Source organism: Wyeomyia smithii, chromosome 2 (assembly GCF_029784165.1).
Source record: "Wyeomyia smithii strain HCP4-BCI-WySm-NY-G18 chromosome 2, ASM2978416v1, whole genome shotgun sequence".
Lineage (NCBI taxonomy): Eukaryota > Metazoa > Arthropoda > Insecta > Diptera > Culicidae > Wyeomyia > Wyeomyia smithii.
The window spans coordinates 165,215,897-165,240,216 of record NC_073695.1 but is presented as its reverse complement, the minus strand read 5'-3'; the positions used below and the strand labels follow the sequence as shown (position 1 = coordinate 165,240,216).

Here is a 24,320-nt window from a genome sequence, read left to right as displayed (position 1 = left end):
ACAAGCCCTAACACAGGCAGGTTTTTTCACGCGGGAATGCATTCCAAATTTGTATGGAAGCGCGTGGAAAACTAAACTGCATTGAGTTGATAAAAATGACGTCGAAAACTGTCCAAAACGTTTGAACATTTTCACCAAAAATTGTGTATTTTTTAGAAAACTAATATTTTTTCCTAAAACGTAAAGCGTGACTGGAATAAGGTCGATATCTGGTGTTGTTTTTGAGTTATTGAAGAAGGCAACCCGCGTAAGAAAACCTGACTGTATAATTTAAATCGATAAAATATCTTTGAACGCATTGGTTCAAATATGCACTGAAGAACATTACAAGTGGTAATCGACATTCGTATCTACGTACGAGTAGGTTCATTATTTACTTGAAAGTTGACAGCAGAACTTAATGGAAAAACAATTTAATTTTTTCTATATTTGATTTTGAATCAACTTACCATGATTAATTCACTGCGTGAAGATTTAGTCTCTGGGCTTAAATAGCACATCAGTTCTTTCGTCAGGCACAGATGTCCTTCTAGCAAATCATCATGTACTTGGGTGCCACCAGTAGATTTTACACTTTCCCGTACAGCGCGCAGCCAATCGATTTCTTGCACCAACAGTTCCTCGCATATAGGTAAGGGCCAATTGTATGAGCTTCCATAGCTGAGAATTCGACAAAATAATTGGAAATAGTCCGCACAAGTTTCTTGGTGCTGTGAAATCACTGTGTGTAACATTTTTACCAGCAATTTTACCATGAAGAGAAAAGGTCGCCTATCAGATGCACAGTAAGTACTAATAAGGAACAGCTGTTCGTAGGCAGTCTGCCTGATGTGGCGTGATGGGTTTGTGAGTACTAGTGATTGTATAAAACTCGACCACGCCGAATCGCGACTAAGTATATCATAAGCATTGTAATGTAAAACTAAAGCGATGCAAAATACCTCTAAGGCTTCTTTGCACACCGTGTAATCGGCAAGCTCTGGGGCAGTAATGTTTTGGCTGAAGTCCACGGAAGACCCTATTGATTGAAGGTTATTGCCCGACGCAGCCCACGCGAGATTCACAATAGCTCTAATAGTGGGCATATCAGGTAAATTCCAGAGAAGAGAGGAATTGAAAAGTGTGCGGTACCGATCGCCCTCGGGACTTGTCGACAGCATCTCATCTGCGATATTCTGCGCTAATTTTACTGCCATCGATCTGATGGTCAACTCCGAATTACCAGGAATGGCTTGGATAACCTGCTTTACAATTTCAACTTGCGAACGGTCTGCTTCAGGATGAAAATGTGCTGGGTCATTACCAACCTTGCTGAGAATGCAACCAATAATATAGAGGAAAAATTTGACTAGTTTAAGCACACAATGGAAGGCCGCACGTTTAGTGTGCATATCTGCAGTAGGCAGGAAATTATTTTTCGTCAATAAATCTAAAACAAAATGTGCTGCTCCGCAACGCAACCAACTTGATTGAAGATGAAGAGTTACATCGCTTATAGGATCCAGTGCTGGTATAAGCATGGCATGAAGAACTTCCAGGTTGTATAGAACGCGTGCCGGGCTGGGGTCGATAAAGAGAGCTTCAGGAGTGCGCGAGCCACTAATGTCTTCGACCATCGTGTTATTTGTTATATCCGAGTTGTTGAGATTACACATGGCCTGAATGTTTGCGATAGTAAGACTGTCTAAAGGCAAAAGATGTAGCAGGAGAATACAACTGTCACGAAGTAAACCGTGCTGCAGGTCGCTGCCCAGCTGATAAATCTTGAGGAAGAAACTCGTGTAAGTCGGTTTTCGTGAAATAATAACCCCTGGTAACATATCCTCAGATTCCGACCGAAGCATATCAGGGCAAGGTCTAGGTGGTGATCCAGAGCTACTATCGCTTGAACTATCAGGAGAACTGGCCAATCCTGAGCCACTTGGAGTGAGTTTCACCGTGATTAATGTTTTATCGCGAATGTTGTAATTAGACAGAGGGTGGCGATCATCAATTATTTCTATTGGCTCTCCATTGCAGTTGTACAGGTCAATTTTTAAATTGTTTGTGGTTGCCTTAATTCGTTTCAGCAAGTTACGTTTAAAGGAAAAAACTGTCTCGTTATTATGAGTTATCATTTCCAGATCTTCCAACTGTCGACTAGGGGTTTGAAAACGTATGTACAAGTTTATGTGTTTTCCACGCGAAGCTCGGCTAAGAGGTAAAAGCATTCTGTCGCCAGTATAATTTCTATCACATTCTTTGATATATTCTAAAAGTGTTTTCACTATGCGGCACATCTTTTCTGCCGTCTGCAGCCTTCTGCTAATAATATCATTCTCAACAAGCTTGGAGTTTTCTTCAATTAGGTTAGTTAACGTTTTTATAGTTTCGTAATAATCTTGCAGCTTATCACAACATTCGTTGATGAAACTTTCATGAAACTGATGTAGATTTGCTTGCAACCTAGGACCAAGAGCTGTTGATACCTCTTTTAACAGATCGATTGCTTTACACGCTATATCTTCCTCTGCATCGGTAATGATCCGCCATAGGTAATCTTTTCCAATCAGATCTTCATTATCAAGTACATATCCACGCTGTTTACCTTTCAAGCGTTCCTCTTTGGAGTTGACAGCTTTGAAAAACCTCTCAAAACATTTTATACCACTTTCTGTTAGCAGTACTGGATCTAACTTCAAAAGGTTGTTTTCAAAAAAATCTTTATTAATACCAGGATCCAAATCTGGTTCATCACCCATCAATTTCCCGAACCATCGAAAGCATTCCTCTCGATCACTTGGAAACGCTGCATTCACCGCCAAACATTGCCATATTTGTTTGGCCTGTTCGGCACAAAGCCACAACTGCCCGTCTTTCAGAAGAAATTTTAAGAACTCTAATCTCTCTTGTATCTGTTGTGGATGTGGGTAGCGTTTGTCCAACATTAAATGCATTGGATTAAGGTTACTGTTTTGTTTAACATGACATCGTACTTTTTCCATATATTTCGTTAAACTGATCGTTACTAAAATCACAAGTGTGTGCTCGTTTTGAAGTCGATCGATAACCTGTTGCCTATTTAGCATTTGATGGACTCTAGGTGTATGAGTTGATGTTGTTTCATAAAGCATACAAATTTCACGGATCAATCGTAAAGCAGACAAAGCCCACTCATCACCAGCCTTAAGCTCCTCAACACACTTGTCAAGCCACATTGTTTTCTGTGCATCTCTTTCTTGTGAACAGCTATAATCCAAAATTTTCACATGAGAGGCTAGAGCTTGATCTAAAACTTCGGGTGGAATGTCTGCGCTGTGTGCCAATGTCCAGAACAGCTTAAGAACTTTCTGTGCCATAACACCGTTCTTGTCATCCTCGGCCAGACGTCGGTTTAATTCAAGTAAGCGTTCTCTCTGCTTTTTGTTTGCTGTCTTCATGCTTGCCTGGAAGCATTTGAACAAATGGTCTAGTTGCTCGGCATTGAAATCCCATGCAAGCTTGGCTAATAAGTCGTGAACATTCTTCACAATTGCTTCATGTTTACCAGCTTGCGCACGCCAAACTGCGTCCAGATCATCGAAAGTTAGTGATTTTTCTTTGATAAGGAAACGAAGTATTTTCTCCAGTTTTTCGACGTACTGTGGTTGGTGCAGTGAATCTCTCAATACTATTCCTAAAACATCGTTGTCGCGTATCCATTTCTAAAAAACAAAAACTAACTTTAATTACTCATAACAATATATATATATATATATATATATATATATATATATATATATATATATATATATATATATATATATATATATATATATATATATATATATATATATATATATATATATATATATATATATATATATATATATATATATATATATATATATATATATATATATATATATATATATATATATATATATATATATATATATATATATATATATATATATTAGTTATATGTACAACTATATGTAACTATATATGAGAAATACTGTAACACTGATCAGTAGAGTAATACAGTGAATAGTATCTTCAACAATCAAAGTTATACCATTATACCTGATATAGATATTATTGCAATTTTGTTTTAAAGAATCTAAAGTGTTAAGTATATAGTTATCATGAAAGTGCAGTATGTAATACTTACAGCCATTTTCTCTGCGTTCAATGCATCTATTTCTTCTTCCGCAATTTGGCGATGCGGGTAGTATGATACATAACCGAGCACCTTGTTAATTTCATTTAATGCATTCATTTTACCATTAAAACTTGAAATCTGTAAAACGCGCAGGATTATTTTGAGACGACACATCTCGAAAGTACGCTGTAAGTTTTCCTGATTTGGGACGCGAGCAATTAAAGAACGAGCATATTTTACGATGCCCGTAATGATATCATTTTTCCCATCAAACTTTGCCTCACGTTTTAGTTCGTCGTCAGATAATGTATTTAAAATTTCTAAAACCACATCCCATATAGGCAGAAAATATGTCTCAACTGTGGACACTGTTAGTAGTTCAGCACATTGTCCAAATGGACGTAGCAATGTGTACAACATGGATAAAGTCAGTTTTCCTTGGTTACTCGATGCAGCGCTACTTGGACTAGTTACTACATTTGTTTCTGATGGAACGTTTTCAATCGATGGGTCAATCTGAGATGTTCTCAGTGAGCTTCCTGCAACGCGTTGCTTCTGAAACAGTTCGATGCCAATGTTCATGCGATCCAGAAAGTTATCGAATCCCTTATGCTCTCCAAAACGATTGATTAAATCTACCAACCAACCACGCGGGTTTTTAGGTTCAGGGGGTGATTGGGCAAAAGTTAGTCCATCCGGAAGTGGATCACTTAAAGCCAAATGTAGCTCCAACTGGCGGGAAGCGTTTTGAGTATGGAATTTATTCTCTGGGTCGAAGACAACCGCTAGCAAGTTGAGCAAATGCAGATTGTCGTCTTTCATGTGTAATGCAATCAAATGCAGTAATTTACTACAAGACATAAGAATGCAGTGATGAATATTGTATTTCCACGATGAAACTGCTTCATCGGTTAAAATTTTCATAAACGATGTTGTCAAGTCTTCACGGTAGAATTTTACACATGGCTCACATTGGCTATCGACTCCTACAAGAGTATGCACAAAATTAATAGTAAACTCAAGCATCACTAGCAGTAATTAGAATTGAACTTACCAGCTTCCGAAAGTTTGATAGCAGCATTTAATAGACATTCTAACTCCTGGTTCGGTAGCACCGGAACTACCCAGCGTGAGCTGGAAATTTTGATGTTTAGCGATGATAGCTTTTCTTCCGGAAAACTGGAAATCAGTTCCTCGGTGCTTCTGGGTTATAGAAAAAAAAAACCGAAAATATTATGAAAATCTTATGATTGGTGTACTTACGGCTCGTGCTGCTCTGCATTACTAGTCGTGTGGGAATCGTTTGGTTCTACCGGAGGCTCCACCGCCCGACCACCGGTGTCATACGTCATTATGGTAAACGTGTATTTCGATTATTTTAAAAGCAGCGCTTAGTAAACATATCTGTAATAATTTATTGATAAACGAATCTTCATAATCGAAATATACATTAGATAATAGTTATTATTATAATTAAACTAGCAGTTATGATGTTTTTGACAATATAGATATAATTATTCGTCTGTTTTCAGTCATGTTAGTCTTTGCTGTCTCCTTTAAACGCAATTTAGAGTTGTCATTGAAGGTTTAACAAAAATCTCGAATCTTCAAGACTTCACTTGCCTTTAAAATTTGCAGGACATGTTTCAGCAATCGACTTCTGCGTATGTTCATTTTCTCACAACGGATAAGAAAAAATAGGTTTCTACAAAAGAACCCATTATATTTTGACTCAAAAACTAAGAATTCTTTTATTTTAAATAACATATCATGCAAAAAATAAACAGTGACACTTGAAAAAAAACGAAGGTCTAGCAGGAACATAAGCCCTCAGCATTCATGAGTCTACATAGACTTAAACTAATGTGATAACAAACATTTCGAATAGTTGAATCATAAGGATGTTTCAATAGAAAATATTTACAATTAACAATGAATATTAAGTCTAATGTAGTTTTGAGCTGAAAACTTTGTAAGTACAGAATATATGTCTACTTACTTTTGTAGTACAAGATCTAAGGAAACACGACTTGAACAAAAAAAAAACTATTGTCTTGAAGAGCATCGTTTAGTTTGTTTTAATTATCTGAAATACCCAACTTTGTGTTCGAAGTTTACCAATTTCATTATATGTAATAAAGATATCAACGACACGAAATCGAATTAACGCGGTCGAATGTTTAATTGGCGTAGCACCTTCACATACAACCAGTGGTGTAAGATCAAGCCTTCCCTTTTTCGAGGAAGTAGTTAGTAAGTTATTGAGACCCTGGATACAGTCACCTCCCCGGGTCGGTGATTAACACAGCTAGTCTGACGGGAAATCAGCAAGAAAATCACGATTTAAATTATGACTTGAAGAGTTGAATTATGAATGTAGAATTTTTTTAGTTAGTGAAATTAGATTTCACACTATGTTTGAATAGTTCATGCTATCTGTAGGTATTAAGAAATTACCGGTTATATTTTTTATGTAAGGAATTCGATGCAACATAAAAAGAAAATGGAAAGTTCATTTGAAAAAACTTACAATTTTATTTTTTTAATAACTCATCATCGCAATGCACTTTTAAACAGAACCATTTTTTTAAGTAAGATGCATAATCGAATAGGAATGCGTATTGTGTATGGATTATGTTTGAAGAAGCAAAGAATCCAAAAAATATACTATCGTTGAGCAGGTAACTAGGTAATAAAAAGAAAAACAGTACGAGAAGTAAAAACAATAAAAGGTAACATCGTGTATTTGATATGAAAAAAAATCTCAAATTTATACATTGTTAGTTTGTGGATGTTTATACAATGCACATATTTGCACAATTTGCACATGACAGAATGAAAACTCACAGCATAAACATTAATTTCTATTATATGATACTTATTTAATTATGATTTCGCATAAGCTACTCTTGTTAAACTTGATTAGACACATTATGTTATCTAGACATTTCAACATTGACGTAGCAATTTTTTCTCAAATCGTCTCATGATCTGACAAACAGCCTGGGGTGCGGCTGTATATGTCCGAACTGATCAAATGATTATAAAATCTGCGACACAAAAGCAATACAACCACACGAAACAATAGTTTTTCATCGATTTATTAAATTTCTGGATTTATAATTATTTGCAAGAACTGAATGTATTCTAGCCAATATAATGGGTGGGAGCTGTGTGGTCATTCTCGTGTTGTCAAAAACATTTTCTTCTCATATTATTTCAACTCACCGTCAATGAGGTTATTCGAAGTAGACAAATTTAATGATGGGGGGCAAACTTGATCTCGCAAACGTGGACGCAAAAATTTGCTGTAGATTTATACAAATTGTATGATTTTGTTCAGTTATACTGCCGGTCTGACAAAATGGCCGACTCTCTTTTGCACTTGGTTGCTTTTTCACTTCACTCGAAGGTAGTAAAATCTTGAAAAATATCAAGACCACAATCTTTAATAACAGTACTATCAGCTTCGCACTTTCAACAAACACTCAGAATATTTTTGAATTCACAATCATTTGTTGTATCAAAATTTTCCAAACGAGTGCACAGTCGTAAAACTATATTTGAATGTTGATTATTGACTTACAAAGAAAAAGACTTCTACTACAGTACTAAATTGTATTGCAATTTTTTTAAATCTACAACAGAACTGTCAATGTCAGAGAACCAAACGAGTTAAGCGAAAAAAACGAAAAAAGACTCAGGGCTGTTCAAGAGTACAAGATGCATAGAAATACTCAAAGCGGGAGATGAGCGGCGACACTAGCGATACTTAGCGAATTTCTTTATTCCACTGGGAAATGATGACAACGATTAATTATCCGTATAATTTTATTAATTATTTTGTCAAATCCGGAGTACTTCGTGATGAGGACGAATCTAACAAACTGTAAGCAAACAGATATTTTACCAAAAACGTATGAAGTGAGCTACTATCTACCTTCAGACTTCGAAAGAATAATGTATCTCTTTTCTAACGAGGGAATGCCTTTTCCTATCCCTCGCTGTACATTTGACAGAGTAAAACATCGAAGGTACGAAAACGTCAAACCTGATACGAAAACGTCAATATCGGTCGGATTGTTTTCATTATTTTGCTGTTTCGGTTGGGACTTAGCCCTTGCGCTTCTTAAGTAGACACCGTGAACCTGGTTATTATCCAAAAAAGTGATAAAACTCTTTATTAAAAACTCTTTATAACTTATATATGAGCTTTCCGTTCGAAAATAAAGGAGCGACGAGATTTTGGTATCTCTAGCAAACACAAGCAAAAAAAAACAGAAAAGAGCAAAAACATCAGATTTGAAGTTTCTATGTTGTACTCGATGTTATAACCCATAGCACATTCCCTCGTTTTCTAACTATTAAAAAGTACGATGTTTGTTAAGGGCGAAATCTACTTTATATCAAAACGAAATAGAATTAGGAATACGCCCTTTTTGTTGTTTACGTTAGTAAAAGGAGAAACTTGACTTCGTCTTGATGAATGGGCGGAATCAAAGTTGTCAACAAAATAAACATTAAAAACAAAGGGCGTATTCCAATACAATAACATAAACACGGCGTATAGTAAAGGGCGATACTGTCGAGCAAATGAAAATGAGGCGCATAGTAAAGGGCGATACTGTCGAGCAGATCTAAATAAGGCGCAAAGTAAATGGCGATACTTTCGAGCAGATCGAAAAAGTTGCATAGTAAAGGGCGAAATTACAAATTCTCCAATATACAATGTAAAGCGACTGAAATTCAAGTTTGAGGTTTACCATGTACAAAGCCAGAACAATTATTCTTTTATTAGAGTATTTGGATGACAAATATTTTGTTCCACCGTTGTTTAGGGTTTGAATTCTTGATTGAAAACTTTGTTTGTCTTTTATGAGCTTTGTAGTCATTGTAAGATTCACCCTAATCACGAAGTAGTCCGGCAATGATTCAACTTATTCGGGTTATTCGCGTTGAAAGAGATTTTGAAGGCTGTTCGCACCTACGTGAACACTCATATGTAATTGTCAAAATGTGCGTGATGACAAAAGCAAAAATATTTCCTTCCTTCTTTTTCGCATGCAAAAACCAAACAAATATCAGCAACACCGTCAACGCGAATTACCCAAGGAACAATTTGGAAGCCTTCATGAAAGCAAATGTGGAATAAGAGCAGTGTAGATGCAACCGGTGCTGAATAAACAACGCGTTGAATTATTTGTTGTACAAACGTTGCCGCATTCTTTGTTCATATATTAATCCAATAGTGGAACTCCAGCTTAACAGAAGTTGTTCAAACGTTTGCAAGAGATTATTAGCAACATTAATAAATATGTGCTGCGTTAAAGCGCTTGAAAGGTCTCCGCTCATCAGTGGCGTTATCGCCTAACAAGAGCGATTTGAACATTTCAAACGGCAGCCTGGCGACTGTTATTCTGCACGTGTTGTTCAAATGCTGCATATATGCATTTGAAGTTTTTCAAGGAACGATTCTTTAGTTCTTATAGACACGAACGTTAGATTACCGGTTTTATGGAACATCCTTCTAATCGCATCGTATAGTTAGTTTTTTTTTTCCTCATCTATAGTTTATTTGACACGGCACAAATACAATTCAATGTTTAACGGCGCCAATTATATCTGGTAGCTTACTTTCTAAAGTATCTTAATAACTAAAAGCAAATTTTTTATCCTCGCTGCCGACTACGAGCTGAAACTAAATCTAACTTAAGCTAGAATGTTTTGCATGAAAAGCACTGATTTGTTGTTGGATGGTTTTCCATCGCCATAGGTAAGCTGCATATTGAATATGTTCCGCTGCTGGGCCAAGATATTACGGACTGGCATATTGGGTTGTCTCCCTCGGGGCCTGAGAGTATCGTGCGGGTCTAGTTGCTGTTTCCGGTTCCGGGGTCTTAACGTGTTCTTGTTGTTTGGTTGGATGTAGGCGGAAGGGGATAGGACTAAACTGGGGCGTGGATGGATTTCAGGAAAACGTATATAAGGGACATGTAGGATAGGTCACGGCTTGCCAAGACATCACGAACAGGAACAGCCGACTGCCTACCTTCGGCCTGCAGGGAAGCTATTAATCTAGACCTGGCGTCACGGTATACAGGGCATGACCAAACAACGTGCTCTATGTCGTGATAACCTTCACCACAGGCACAGATACCACTCTCCCCGAGCCCAACACGACGGAGATGCGCGTCAAATCTATAGTGATTGGACATAAGCCGGGACATCACGCAAATGAAATCCCGACCTACATCCAACCCCTTGAACCACGGGTTCGTCGATACCTTGGGGATTATGGAATGTAACCACCTTCCCAGTTCCCCCTTGGTCCAAGAATTTTGCCAACTGATGATCGTATTCTGACGTACAAATGCGAAAAATTCATTAAAGGCAATTGGTCTTTCATAAATATCACCGTTTGTTGCGCCCACCTTAGCCAAAAAGTCCGCTTTCTCATTACCCGGTATCGAGCAGTGAGAAGGGACCCACGCTAAGGTAATCTGAGTAGATTTTTCGGATAAAGCACTCAGATGTTCCCGTATTTTCCCCAGGAAATACGGAGAGTGCTTAACATCTTTCATCGATCGGAGAGCCTCGATGGAACTGAGACTGTCCGTAAAGATGAAATAATGGTCCGTGGGCATTTTTTCGATAATCCCTAGGGTGTACTGAATTGCAGCTAATTCTGCGACGTAAACAGAAGCAGGATTATCGAGCTTATGGGAGACGGTTAAATTGTTATTGAAGATACCGAAGCCAGTGGACCCATCAAGAAGTGATCCGTCAGTGTAGTACATATTGTCGCAGTTGATGTTTCGATATTTATTGGAAAAAATTTTGGGGATCTGCTGCACGCGTAAATGATCCGGGATTCCACGAGTTTCTTCTATCATGGATGTATTGAAAAACACAGTAGAATCAGAAGTATTTGATAAGTCGACACGATTTGGAATATTCGAAGAAGGGTTAATATTTTGGGACATGTGATTGAAATACAATGTCATAAAACGGGTTTGAGAATTAAGTTCGATTAACCTTTCAAAATTTTCAATCACGGGACGGTTCAAGACCTCACATTTGATAAGAATACGAGAAGACAGGCTCCAGAAGCGGTTTTTCAATGGTAGTACTCCAGCTAAGATCTCCAAACTCATCGTATGGGTCGACTGCATGCAACCTAAGGCGATACGCAAACAACGATATTGTATTCGCTCCAGTTTGATCAAATGTGTGTTTGCTGCGGAGCGGAAGCAGAAACACCCGTATTCAATAACAGACAATATCGTTGTTTGGTGAAGCCTTATAAGGTCTCCTGGGTGGGCTCCCCACCATTGTCCGGTTATTGTACGAAGAAAATTCACTCTTTGTTGACATTTTTTCATCAGATACCTCACGTGACAACCCCAGGTGCCTTTAGAGTCCAACCAGACACCAAGATATTTGTGTACCAAAACCTGAGAAATCGTTTTACCCATTAATTGTGTTTGAAGCTGAGCAGGTTCATGCTTCCTAGAAAAAACTACTATCTCAGTCTTCTCCGGAGAGAATTCGATACCTAGCTGTAAAGCCCAAGCAGACAAATTGTCCAAGGTATCTTGCAATGGTCCTTGCAAATCGGCAGCTTTGGCTCCTGTAACAGAGATTACACTGTCGTCTGCAAGTTGTCTTATCGTGCATGAGTTTGCCAGACATTCGTCGATGTCATTTACATAAAAGTTGTAAAGAAGGGGGCTTAAACATGAGCCCTGGGGAAGACCCATGTAGCTAATGCGAAAAGTTGCCAAATCGCCGTGCGTAAAATGCATGTGCTTTTCGGACAACAAATTGTGCAAAAAATTGTTCAAAATTGGAGAAAATCCTTGTCGGTGAAGTTTACCCGAAAGAATGTCAATAGAAACGGAATCAAAAGCCCCCTTAATGTCCAAGAACGCAGACGCCATTTGTTCTTTGCGAGCATACGCCAGCTGAATATCTGTTGAAAGCAACGCAAGACAATCATTCGTCCCTTTGGCACGGCGGAAGCCAAATTGAGTATCTGATAGTAGACCATTTTATTCGACCCAATGGTCTAAACGACGGAGTATCATTTTTTCCATCAATTTCCGGATACAGGATAGCATTGCAATCGGCCTATAAGAGTTGTGATCAGAAGCTGGTTTCCCTGGTTTTTGGATGGCGATCACCTTCACTTGCCTCCAATCCTGCGGTACAATATTTTGCTCTAGGAACTTATTGAACAAGTTCAACAAGCGCCTATTGGCATTGCCGGGTAGATTCTTCAACAAGTTGAATTTGATTATATCTAACCCAGGCGCGTTATTGTTACAGGACAGGAGGGCAACTGAAAATTCTGCCATCGTAAAAGGTGATTCAATCGCGTCGTGGCCCGGAGACGCATCGCGAACAATGTTTTGCTCAGGAACAGAGTCCGGACATACTTTCCTGGCAAAATCAAATATCCACCTACTTGAAGACTCCTCGCTTTCGTTGACCGTTACGCGATTCCGCATTCTTCGGGCTGTGTTCCAAAGAGTGCTCATTGATGTCTCCCTCGACGTCTCGTTTACGAACCGACGCCAATATCCGCGTTTCTTTGCCTTAGTCAAGCTTTTAAACTTGGTATCAAGCTCCGAATAACGTTTAAAGTCGTCAGCATCGTCTGTATCCCGGAAGGTCAGATACGCGTCGGATCTTTGCGTGTAGACATCGGAGCACTCTTGGTCCCACCACGGAGTGGGAGGCCGTTCTTTGATCGTTACGCCGGGATATTTCTTCGTTTGGGCTTGCAACGCGGCGTCGAGAATCAAGCCCGCGAGGAGGTTGTATTCTTCAAGTGGTGGATGATGTTGAATCGACTCGACCGCTTTTGAAATCATTTCCTCGTATAACTTCCAATCGACATTCCGTGTGAGGTCATACGGAATGTGAATTGGTCGCATGCGAGTCGACCCGTTATTAATTGAAATAAGAATAGGCAAATGGTCGCTACCGTGAGGATCAAGGATTACCTTCCATGTGCAATCCAACCGTAGCGACGTCGAACATAAGGATAGATCCAAAGCGCTTGGGCGCGCTGGAGGTTTCGGGATACGTGTCATTTCACCGTTGTTCAAAATAGTCATGTCGAAGTCATCGCAAAGGTTATATATTAAAGAGGAGCGGTTATCATTGTATGGGGAACCCCAAGCCACGCCATGAGAGTTGAAGTCTCCCAAAATCAAACGTGGCGAGGGAAGAAGTTCTATTAAATCAAAGAGCAGCCGTTGCCCAACCTGTGCTCTGGGAGGAATATATATTGAGGCAATACAAAGCTCTTTACCTTGTATTGTCATTTGACATGCGACAACTTCGATGCCTGGAATCGAGGGGAGGTTAATACGATAGAAAGAATAGCACTTTTTAATCCCTAAAAGTACTCCTCCATATGGGGTGTCTCGATCAAGGCGAATAATATTAAAATCATGGAAGTTGAGATCAATATTTGAAGTAAGCCAAGTTTCACAAAGGGAAAATGCATCGCATTTGTTTTTATTTATCAAAACTTTAAACGAATCCATTTTTGGTAAAATACTTCTACAATTCCACTGTAAGACAGAGATAGAATCCTTCATATACGCAGTCGAAGGATACAATCGCTGCAAGGAGGGGCCATTGGACAGTCAACTGCTTCAAAAATGATCTAACTGTTGGGAGGAATGCTGTAAGAAAAATTTTAATTGGATCGGGTACATTGAAATTTTCAAAAATCCAGTCCACGATGTCAGAAAATTTCACTAATCCAGAGTTTGTTTCATCAACTGGATGTGCAAAAGGAACAACTGGGGTTTTAGATGTTCCTGGCAGTGCTGGGAACTCCTTCTGGGACTTTAAATTTGCAAGCCCAGGAGGAGTTTGCTTCGGTTTTTCCGCAGCACTGTTTGGTTTGTTCGTACTTTTCATTACACTTTGGGAAATCTTAGGACCTTTACGGGGAAGTTTAGGAGAAGAAACATTTTTCCTCTTCCTAGACTCCCCAGGATTGGCATAAGATGTTCCCGCTGATGAATCGTCAGAATCGGTTTCATCAGAGGGCAACAGATCAAAGGGGTTCGATGTTATGGTAGAAGTGGTCACGGCCTTCTTCAGCATCTCAGCGTAAGAACGCTTTGAACGCTCCTTAAGTGACCGTTTGATTTTATCTCTGCGCTGCATGTACACCGGGCATGTGGAGAGCTCATGCTGGTTTTCCCCACAGTGAATACATTTTTCAGCATTAATACTGCAAGAATCTTCCGCATGAGTCTCCCCACACTTGCTACATCGTGCCTTATTGCAGCAGTAGGCGGCTGTGTGGCCTAACTGCTTGCAATTAGTGCAATTCATAACACGGGGTACATACAATCGCACAGGCAGACGAACCCGGTCGATCGAGACGTGGCTAGGGAGTGCAGATCCGGCAAACGTAACGCGAAACGAGTCTGACGGAGTGTAAACTTTTTTACCGCCAACGAGAGACATGGACCGCAATTGCTTACAATCCAAAAACTTCGCCTGTGTTTCGGTATTTTTGAAGCAACCGGTTGCGCTTTTTAGGATACACTCGACAGACAGACTCGAATCGGTTATGACACCGTCGATCTCCACGTCTCGTGCGGGTATGTAGACGCGATACTCGCGTGTGAAGAGCTCAGAGCAAGCGATAGTATTGGCCTGTGCCAGATCACTGACCACGACACGGGCTTGTTAGGTCGGACCTTGGAAATTTCGGTCACGGCCTTGTACCCCTTCGTCAGGTCTTTAGCAATTTGCAGTATGTTTAAACGCTTTGAATTCACTCCTGCCTTTGGACGAAAATAAACAGTATAGCTGCCCTGTTGAGATCCGTCTGGGTAAAGCCTGGGGCGAGGGGGGACTGGAGAATGAACAGGGGAGGGGGTAACAGAAGGGTCAGGGTCAGGGGGGTTCGGGGATGGTGGCACGGGAGGCGAGGGATCTATATCCATTGCGCTAAATGTAGCGCACTAGCGCACTAGCGCCGACAAGAACACGTACCTCTTTACTTCTTCCTTCCAGCAGTGGTTGTCCGATCGTTCGAAGCTGCACCCAAAGCAGCCAGCAGCACCAGTACAGCAGCACCAATACAGCCACCAGCAGTGAGCCGGGTGTGAGATCACTCAGCACAGCGACACGGACTCGACTGTCAACTGATGGGCTTGGATTAAAAAGATCTATTCACGGTGCACAGATCAAAACTGCAGCTGGTATTTTGCACCAATACAGCCAAAGTTGTGAGCCGGGTACAGAACGTATCGACACAACTCACAATCTAGTTGGCCTTTAGCGCGAATAATACACTCTTTTAATTGGCTATTCGTACACACGGACCGGATTGTAATAGAACGACCACTTTGCACGTCCGTTTCTGTCGAGTGTTCGACGCGGAATGATATAGTTAGTTTAACGCAGTATAAACGTTGTTTCCAAACCACTAAAAGATTCGGCAACTTATTTTCTTTCAAAGTCGTTAGTGTTCCCCCTAAAGTTTTTTTTATTCCAAAAAATTGACGATATTATAGCTATATTATGAAAGCCAATTCATGAATCAACTCCAGCAAGCCATTTCGGGAACAAATTTCCCATGGGGCTTTTCTAGAGTAATCATTCAGTGAACAAAACGAGGACCATATTGGAGGTATATCACCAAAAACACCCGAAACCATGAAAATAGATTGTCGAAGTAATTTCATAAACAATGAACCAATAAGTGTGAGATTCCTTTCAAAAATTCATAGAACTCCTTTGTTTCGGAATATACCCACGGGAAACCCGGACGCTGAATCTTTTAGTGCTAAAACTATTTAAATCGGATAAAAATTGCAAACGTTACAAGAATTTTAAATTTCTGGGTACACGGGTACCCCACTGGTCACGTTAGGAGTAAAAAAGTCCCTCATGCTAGACCCTCCCCCCTCCCTCTACTGCTGTTTAAAAACTAATATCCAGAGTTGCCTTTCAACGAGTTCTGAGATGTCACTAATTTCTATTACTATAGATTAAGGTGAAAAAAATGAAATATTGTTTTTTGGAACCTGAAAAGGCACCCGGATTCTCCGTCAAGCACACAACTTAAATAAATAAATTGAGCAAACGGTTAGTCAACCGAGTTTGTTACGATTAGGTATTTTAAAATCAGGTTATCAGGTTGGTTACAAGGTGGATTATTTCAAATCAAAGCATAATCAGTAAAAACCAATTAAAGAAACATAAATTTGGGTGCATCTAACAGCGTTTTCATGCCTTTGCTGTTAGCCCCATACCCAGTTAAGTATTCACTACAATAAATTCCATCAGAATCGTCTTTCGCGTTCAGCTTGGTTCCGGTGTTCCGTAACCGGTTGCATCATTGCATTGAATAAAGCTTGAATCTATAACACGGAAGATATCGAAATAAAATTTTTCTTTTGCAATAATACTGAGTACTAAGCGCCCTATTGGAAAAAAACGAGACTGATTAAACATTTATTGATGTGCGATGAAAGTGTCTTTTATTAAAAAAAAATCACAAGAAGGTTGTATGCAAAGCCACGACCGCAAGGTTGAAGTAGAATACTTTTACAAGACAGATAACCTGGCTGCTTGCGTGTCAGTCATTTTTTCTAGTAAATAAACGTTGACCGTTCATTGGCAGTATTGTAATTTCTTTTTGTCTGATATTTTGAATGAAGTTCATTGGATTTTTTAAAATTTTGTGCAAATGAGAAGTTGAAGTGCTGCCGAATTGTAATATGCACATTTAATACGACATCATTAAACGGGAACGGAACAAAGGCTACGGTTATGCAGAACGCGAATGCCGGCGCGATGCGGTTCGCCTTACCGTGGTGAAATGTACAGCTCTTTTTAAGGCGAAGTAGAGCTATACATTTCAACAGATTTCGTCTTGCCGAATCGCATCGCGCCGTTATTTGCGTTCTGCATGACCGTAGCCAAACACTAAGCGACGCAAACACGTAATAATAGTCAGAGATAATGAAGATAATTAACTTTGGATTATAGCGCAAAACGAGAAAATATTAACTCTTCAAATAATCATTTGTGCTCTTCAAATTTCAGTTGTTCAAATGTTTATTGCTGAATTGTCTTTTATTTATGAAATTGTTTACAGAGGTATAATTTATGACAGGATAATTGGTCAGCCCTAAAGGCTCGTCATCTTTGTTCGTAGTAGTGCATTTAGATTGGTTTTTTGAATTATCTTGAAGATTAATTTTACATCTTTGCCTTAATGGCACGGTGAGTTTATGAATTTAAATAAAATTGAATAACCTACCTAACTAATACTCTTAATCTTAAAAACTAAATTGACAAAGATCGAATTGCCTCCTGAATTGACCTCTGGCAAGCATCCCTGAATCTAGACAGAATTGCCTGTTTGCGCACCAAAAGTGTATCTAGACCGGCTAGTTGGTGGATCTCAGAATTACGCGTTCTTGGAGGACTGTTAAGGATCATCCTTAGGATCTTATTTTGGATAACCTGTAATTTATCATGGTGATACTTGGCACAACTCTCCCAGATTGGCAAACCGTATCCTAATACTGGCAGGATAATCATTTTATGGACAGCAAGCTTGTTCTTCAGGGACAGTTTGGATTTTCTGTTTATCAGTGGGTATAGAGATTTAATTAGGATGTTGCCTTTGATTGATGTTTTTTCCACATGTGATCTGAATATAAGCTTGCTGTCCAGAATAAGACCGAGGTATCCCACCTCTCTCGACCATTCGATGGGTGAATTATTAATTTTAAGCCTGACGTCGTCAGGCGGAACAAGTCGACGTGAGTTTGAGTGGGGAAATGAGATGGCCTGTGTTTTAGCCGCATTGATGCAAATCTTCCAGTTGTTGAAGAAGCCGGATAGAACATCCAGGCCTGCTTGAAGTTTTCTAGTCAGCGAACGGATCACTCGCCCTTTGTACATGATGGCAGTGTCGTCCGCGAACATGGACAGTACACCACCATCCGGAAGGGGAGGAACGTCTGACGTAAAGATGTTAAAGAGAATAGGACCCAAGAGGCTACCCTGGGGGACCCCAGCATCCACATTAAATGTATCAGACTGGGAGTTGTTCAAGCAGACCCTAAATGATCTACCCGACAGATAATTTTTGATGATTTTCACAAGGAAGATCGGGAAGTTGCACCGATGCAGCTTATAAACAAGACCATCGTGCCAGACGTTGTCAAACGCTTTCTCAACGTCCAACAACGCCATGGCAGTTGTTTTGGAAACAGACTTGTTCCGCCTGATAATGTTCGTTACCCGGGTGAGCTGGTGCACAGTGGAGTGCCCCTTCCTGAACCCAAATTGCTCTCTAAGGAAGATGTTGTTCTGATCAGCAAACTCTAGTATACGTCTCAGAATCAGTTTTTCGAACAATTTCGAAATAGATGAAAGGAGGCTAATGGGCCGGTAGCTTTTAGCGTCAGTGGGATCCTTCCCAGGTTTATGGATGGGGATAACTTTGGCGACCTTCCAACGGGACGGGAAGTAGCCAAGTTCCAAGCACTTATTGAAGATCTTTGCGAGGTGATGAAAGAAGTCAACGCTCAAATTTTTCAATTCGAGATTGACCACCCCATCGACACCCGCGGCCTTCATATTTTTACATGATTTGATGGCTGCCATTACCTCGTCTGCAGAAATTATAGATTCCTCTGGGACAACTAGAGGGGTCACAGCGATTCTGGACATTCTAGCTGCCACATCAGGCTCAAAGGAGCTCACCAGAGAACGACCAAGATTGTGAGAATTTACGAAATACTGGCCAAGTGCATTAGCTTTTTCAGCTGGTGTTATTAGCTGAACTTGGCCAGCTTGTTGATCAGAATGGGAGAGAGGAGGGACGGGTCTCGGCTTGTTTTTCAGAAGTTTAGTTAATTTCCAGAAGGGGTTTGCACAATCTGGGAGAGAGCGAATATGACTTTCAAAGCTTTTGTTTCTGAGATCCACCAACCGGGCCTTAATGATTTTATTAAGACGATTGCAGTAAGACTTTAAGTGAGGCAGGCCAGTACGTTGATAATGGCGCCTAGTTGTGTAACGAAGTCTTATATAAGATTTAGTTAGGCTGTCTAGATTCAGAGTGTTACTCACCAGGTCAGAAGCAGGGATGTGTTGGTCACGGGCTAAGGATAGAGCCTCGTCGATGATCTGCAAGCACTGATCGATGTCGTCCGTCGATTCAAGCTCGATGTTGTAGCGGATGTTGGCGTCGATGAACTGCTGGAACCGTGGCCAGTCAGCACGATGGTAGTTGCGACGACGAGCACGAAATCGATTGGCGGAGTAGCCCACTTCGGCCACCACTGGAAAGTGGTCGGAGCTCAGTTCCTGGTAGACGATCGGATTCGAAAGGTTTGCCATGTTGGTGATGAAAAAATCGATGGTCGAGTGGACACCAGAGCGACTCAACCGGGTGGGGGAGTCTGGGCTCAGGATGATGTACGAAGATGCTTGTAGGTCATTGTGGACGACTTTGCCATTTGGATTGCTTCGAGTGTTGCCCCAGGCTTGATGTTTGGCATTGAGGTCACCAGCCAAGATGAAGTTTTGCCGATGTCTGGTAAGCTTGACGAGATCTTGTTTCAGATTAGAGGATGAATCGTTCCTTGAGCTGACTTGCGACGGACAGTAGGCGGCTATGATAATAATAGGGCCGACAGGGGTAGAAACCTCGACCCCAACCGCTTCGATGACTTTTAAGTTGAAACTGGGCAGCAGCTTACAGCAGATGTTCTTCCTCAACGCGATGGCTACGCCTCCACCCGCTGAGTGAGTACGATCGAGCCGAACAACTCGAAAGTCGGGGAGGTAGATGTTGACGCCAGGTTTTAGATGTGTCTCGGTGATGATAGCTACGTCGATAGTCCGCTCGTTGAGGAAATCAGCGAATTCGATGGCTTTGCTCTTTAACGAGCAAGCGTTTCAGTTAGCGATGTTGATGCATTCACGGGCCATATTTGGTGAGGATGGAAACTGCTGCTTGCAGCTGTTCAGCTCTGGTTTTACAGGTGCGAAGGGCTACGAATGCTTCGGCCAGGAGATGCACGAACTCTTCTGTAGTGAGAAGGGAATCTGCGTTGTTTTCTTCGGCGTCTGTGCGGGTGAACTTCATTCCAGTGGCAGGAGTTGTAAGCCCTGGGAGTCCCGGGGGAGGCGAGGAACGGCTCGATGCTGCGACATCGGCAAACGAGGTTGTAAGCCGATTATTCAGTGGGAGAGGTGGAAGCACTGGGATTGCACGTCGCGATGTGATGACTGGAAAATCTTGCTCGTTATTCACTGGCACTGGGACTTTTCTCCGACCGGGTTGGTTGTTGATTGAGGCTCTTTTGCGGATCTCAATGAATTCCGCCCGCTTTGGGCAGGTACGACTGGTCGCCTTATGATCAGCTCCACAATTTGCGCAGACAGGATCGGCAGTTTCCATCAATTGGCAGGCGTCGGGTGCGTGCGTTTGTCCGCATTTGATGCAGCGGGAGGCCATATGGCAGTTTTTAGTCCCATGTCCAAACAACAGGCAATTGGAACATTGGGTCACATCTCGATGAACTGGTTTGTAGCGCTCCCAGGCCACAATGATGTGGAAAAGGGCACGAATGGACTGCAAATCCGCCAAACATGTTGAATTTTTCTCCAGGTTGATAAGGTACAATTGGTCGCGGTACTTCCGAGTCTTGTTGTGGCGTGACATCTCATGGATCTGTATTGGCTTGAGTCCATTTGCCTTCAGTTCCTCTAACAGAGTGTCAATTTCCATGTCTGGAAGACCACGGAGAACAACCTTGAGCGGTTTTTCTGCTTCAATGTCATGGGAGAAATATTCCACCTTACGCTGCTGCAGTATTACTTGCACCGCCTTGTAGTGATTCAATGCCGGAACCATCAGTTTGTAGCCGTCAGTGCACATACGGATAGTGCATTTCAGTCTTTTCTCGATGTAAAAGACAATTGCTTCACGAAGACCTTCTGGAAATCCTTTCACATAGAAGGGTGGAATTTTCTCTTTTTTCACTATTTCGGGGTCCGTGGAGTTTTCCAAGACAGCAAATCTGTTGTTGGCCAAAAGCTTCTTAGCCGCCGAATCGGGGGCATTTCCAGGTCGAGGCCGTTTACCCGTACTAGAACCGGTTTTCGATTTACCCATGTCAGGGTTCACCGTAGCGTCGGTTTCCAACGCGAAAATAAAAACTTACGAACGAACGTACAAAGTGAACGGAGCGAAAATAAACAACTGTACTGCTCAACACGCTAGCAGAGAATGATTATGATGATGATTCAAATGTTTATTATCTGATGAAGCTCTTATATAGGCCAAATGATGCATTCCCAATTTACTAGATCCATAACTCTGCCGACCGTGCTTGGGAAAGTGCGGTATAACGACCAATCAGAGGTCGAATTTTGTGTTTTGACAAGGCTTAAGAGTTTTCAATAGTACAATAGTTCGAATGATAAAATTGCAATTTCATGCATTTGGTAGGAATCTGGTAGAAGATTTTCTAATCGATTGCTGCAAAAACGATGGAAATCCATCGAAAACTAACCGATTTATTAGCATTTGAAATTTTTCTCACTTTTTTCAGTTTTAGATTTTCATTTTACATCCCTATGTAGCCGAACTTCCTGAGAGAAGTATTCTAATTCAAAATTAAATCTTCATTAATTCATTTGTTGTCCTTATTAGGACAATTGTTCAATTTATCATAGGATGTAGTGTTTATCTTACATCTCTGTGTTACCTTGATAGTGAGGACTAAGGCGCACGGTCAACACAATGAGAAAAGTGTTTTCACATTGAAAACTAGACACGGCTTTACTGGAGGAAGTGTTGGCAAATGCATCTACCGCTAATACCACCGCTATCATACGAAAGCGCGTCGTTTCATGTGGGGAATATCAACAACGAAAAATGACGCGCGTCTAAGCATAACCCGAACTGTTTCGCCGTGCTGCTCCCATTTACCTTTACATTGGCCTCAGGGAAGTACCGGCTGCATCTGCATCTACCGCTGAGGCTGTCACTATACTGCTATTGGTACCAAAAGCTTTTAACTCTTCAAATAAGTGTGTTATTTGTTCTCAAAAGAACAATTGTTCAATTCAAAATCGGATTTACGCAATCGCATCTCTGTAATATTACCGACAATAATATTCTTTTAAACAAACTGATACAACTTTCCCATTAGGCCTCTGCCATAATAGACGCGAAAAGCGACGCGAACCGATTCGCTCAGCTGTAGGTTAATGTACAGCCATCAGTAGAGCTGTACATCAACCTACGGCCGAGCGAATCGGTTCGCGCCGCTTTTCGCGTTTACTATGGCAGAGGCCTTAGAGAAAGTTGCTGGCTGATGTATTCACTTCATGCAAGCCTGCTGCTGATGCTCCCCGCTACCACACTGAAACAGCATTTTAGTGAAGGGAGTGTCGTTGCATCAGCTGACCCTGCTACTATCGATGCTGATATACCCGCTGCAACAGCTACGCTATGCATAGCCATGCCACAGTTGTGGCCGCCATACGCTGGCCCAACTGCTGAGCACCTGCAACGCTATCCGTAGCCATGCCACAGTTGTGGCCGCCATTGGTATCCGCTGTACCTGCATCTGCTGGCCCTGCTGTTATCGATGGTGAGATCCGCTGAAACTGCTACGCTTATTCGCAGCCATGCCACAGTTGTGGCCGCTATCCGCTATCGATGGTACCCACTGCTCGCTCCCGCTGCTGCTAAGAGAGGACTGCTGTCGTCGCTGTTCAGAACTACTATGAGCGGCTTCGATTAAAACAGGCTCTTATATAGGGAAGAAAATAGGAATGAATTATTTTACGTACGTGGTGGAATGATATAACTTGAAAAATATGTGTGACTTCATTCTGGTTCAGAGCGATCATTTGATAAGCTCCACCTCTTTTTTCAGTTTCTAAAGTTTTTCCTCAGTTTCGTAGCACGGATGCACAAAAATGATTTCTTGTGAACATTCTGTCGAGCCGGACCGATAGCACTCTCATTGAAGCAACAAAATAACATGTTTTGTGTCGTGCTGTGCAGCTTGGTTGAAGAAAATGCTCCCGTCCCCATGTCGCATGTAAGCAGATTATTGCGTTCAGTAGACAGTAGATAGTGTATCCAGCGAATAAACACCGATGGTGCTCTCACACACGCAACGGTTTTAACCCGTATCTTATTGCGGTTTGTAACATCAAGCGATTTCGTTTGCTCGCTGTTGCGTGTTGCATCATGTTGCAACTTGGCAGCTGGGAGACGACGAAATTCTGTTTATGCTGATTGATTGAATCGACTTCATATTAGCTCTGCATAGTCGAACTAACTGCTTTTGTGAATGCGTACTAACAGGGCAGTTTATTATTCAATGTCGGTTATGCTGATCGCAGCCTTTGCGCTGCCCCTACAGTGGGGGGTTCACTAAATAAAGTGAAAATTAGACAACTACAACTGAATTTGATTGCATCCCGCACAGAATGTCTGCTTGTGTTGATGCCAGAAAATTATTAACCTTCAATTATTTTCTTATTTGCCTTGAAAAAAGCATGTTGCGGTTCAAAATCGGTTGCTTATTACAACCTTTGAGCTGCCCTAACATTGGGGGAATTAAGATACACGGACAACATGCACTGTGGAAGCTATTTCACATTCAGTAAATTAGACGGGTGCGACAAATTTAAATTGTTAGGATGCAACACAGAATTATTAACTTTCAATGACTTGTTTATTTGCCTTCAAAAAGGCATTTTGATTTCCAAAATTGGATTTCCTGATGGCAATCTTCATGCTGCCCCAACACGGGGGGAATAATGGCTGTCTGGCGACACACGCTGAGAAAAACCGCGCTGCTCCTGAGACGTGGTGACCAACCACAGGGCTAGTGCTGTTGCTAAGGAAGGACGACTGCTGTTGTCGCTGTACACACGCTGAGAAAAACCGCGCTGCTCCTGAGACGTGGTGACCAACCACAGAGCTGGTGCTACTGCTAAGGAAGAACGACTGCTGTTGTCGCTGTCTAGAACTATTATGAGCGGCTCCGGTTTTTTTTTTGGATTCAATATTCTTTATTTTTCTTACGGTTTTTTCATTATACATTTGTTTTTTGAACATTGTGAGAGATTCAATTTTATCAACTTTTCAACTCTGATG

The 24,320-nt window shown here is 41.1% G+C and overlaps 1 protein-coding gene across 2 annotated transcripts in view; it reads right to left on the bottom strand.

Moving 5' to 3' along the window:
- The window catches only part of LOC129721021 (probable ubiquitin carboxyl-terminal hydrolase FAF), a 77,367-nt gene extending 69,609 nt beyond the window's left edge, over nucleotides 1-7,758 (bottom strand). Inside the window, exons 1-5 of one of the 2 annotated variants that reach the window (XM_055673055.1) lie at nucleotides 7,352-7,758; nucleotides 5,387-5,527; nucleotides 5,178-5,326; nucleotides 4,133-5,109; nucleotides 450-3,683 (exon numbers count right to left, since the gene is read on the bottom strand). In XM_055673055.1, coding sequence (XP_055529030.1) covers nucleotides 450-3,683; nucleotides 4,133-5,109; nucleotides 5,178-5,326; nucleotides 5,387-5,475 — 4,449 coding nt within the window. In that variant the 5' untranslated portion in view covers nucleotides 5,476-5,527; nucleotides 7,352-7,758. The remainder of the gene's footprint in view (nucleotides 1-449; nucleotides 3,684-4,132; nucleotides 5,110-5,177; nucleotides 5,327-5,386; nucleotides 5,528-7,351) is intronic. The other variant, XM_055673056.1, reaches the window with a different exon arrangement.
- Between the last annotated feature and the right edge of the window lie 16,562 nt (nucleotides 7,759-24,320).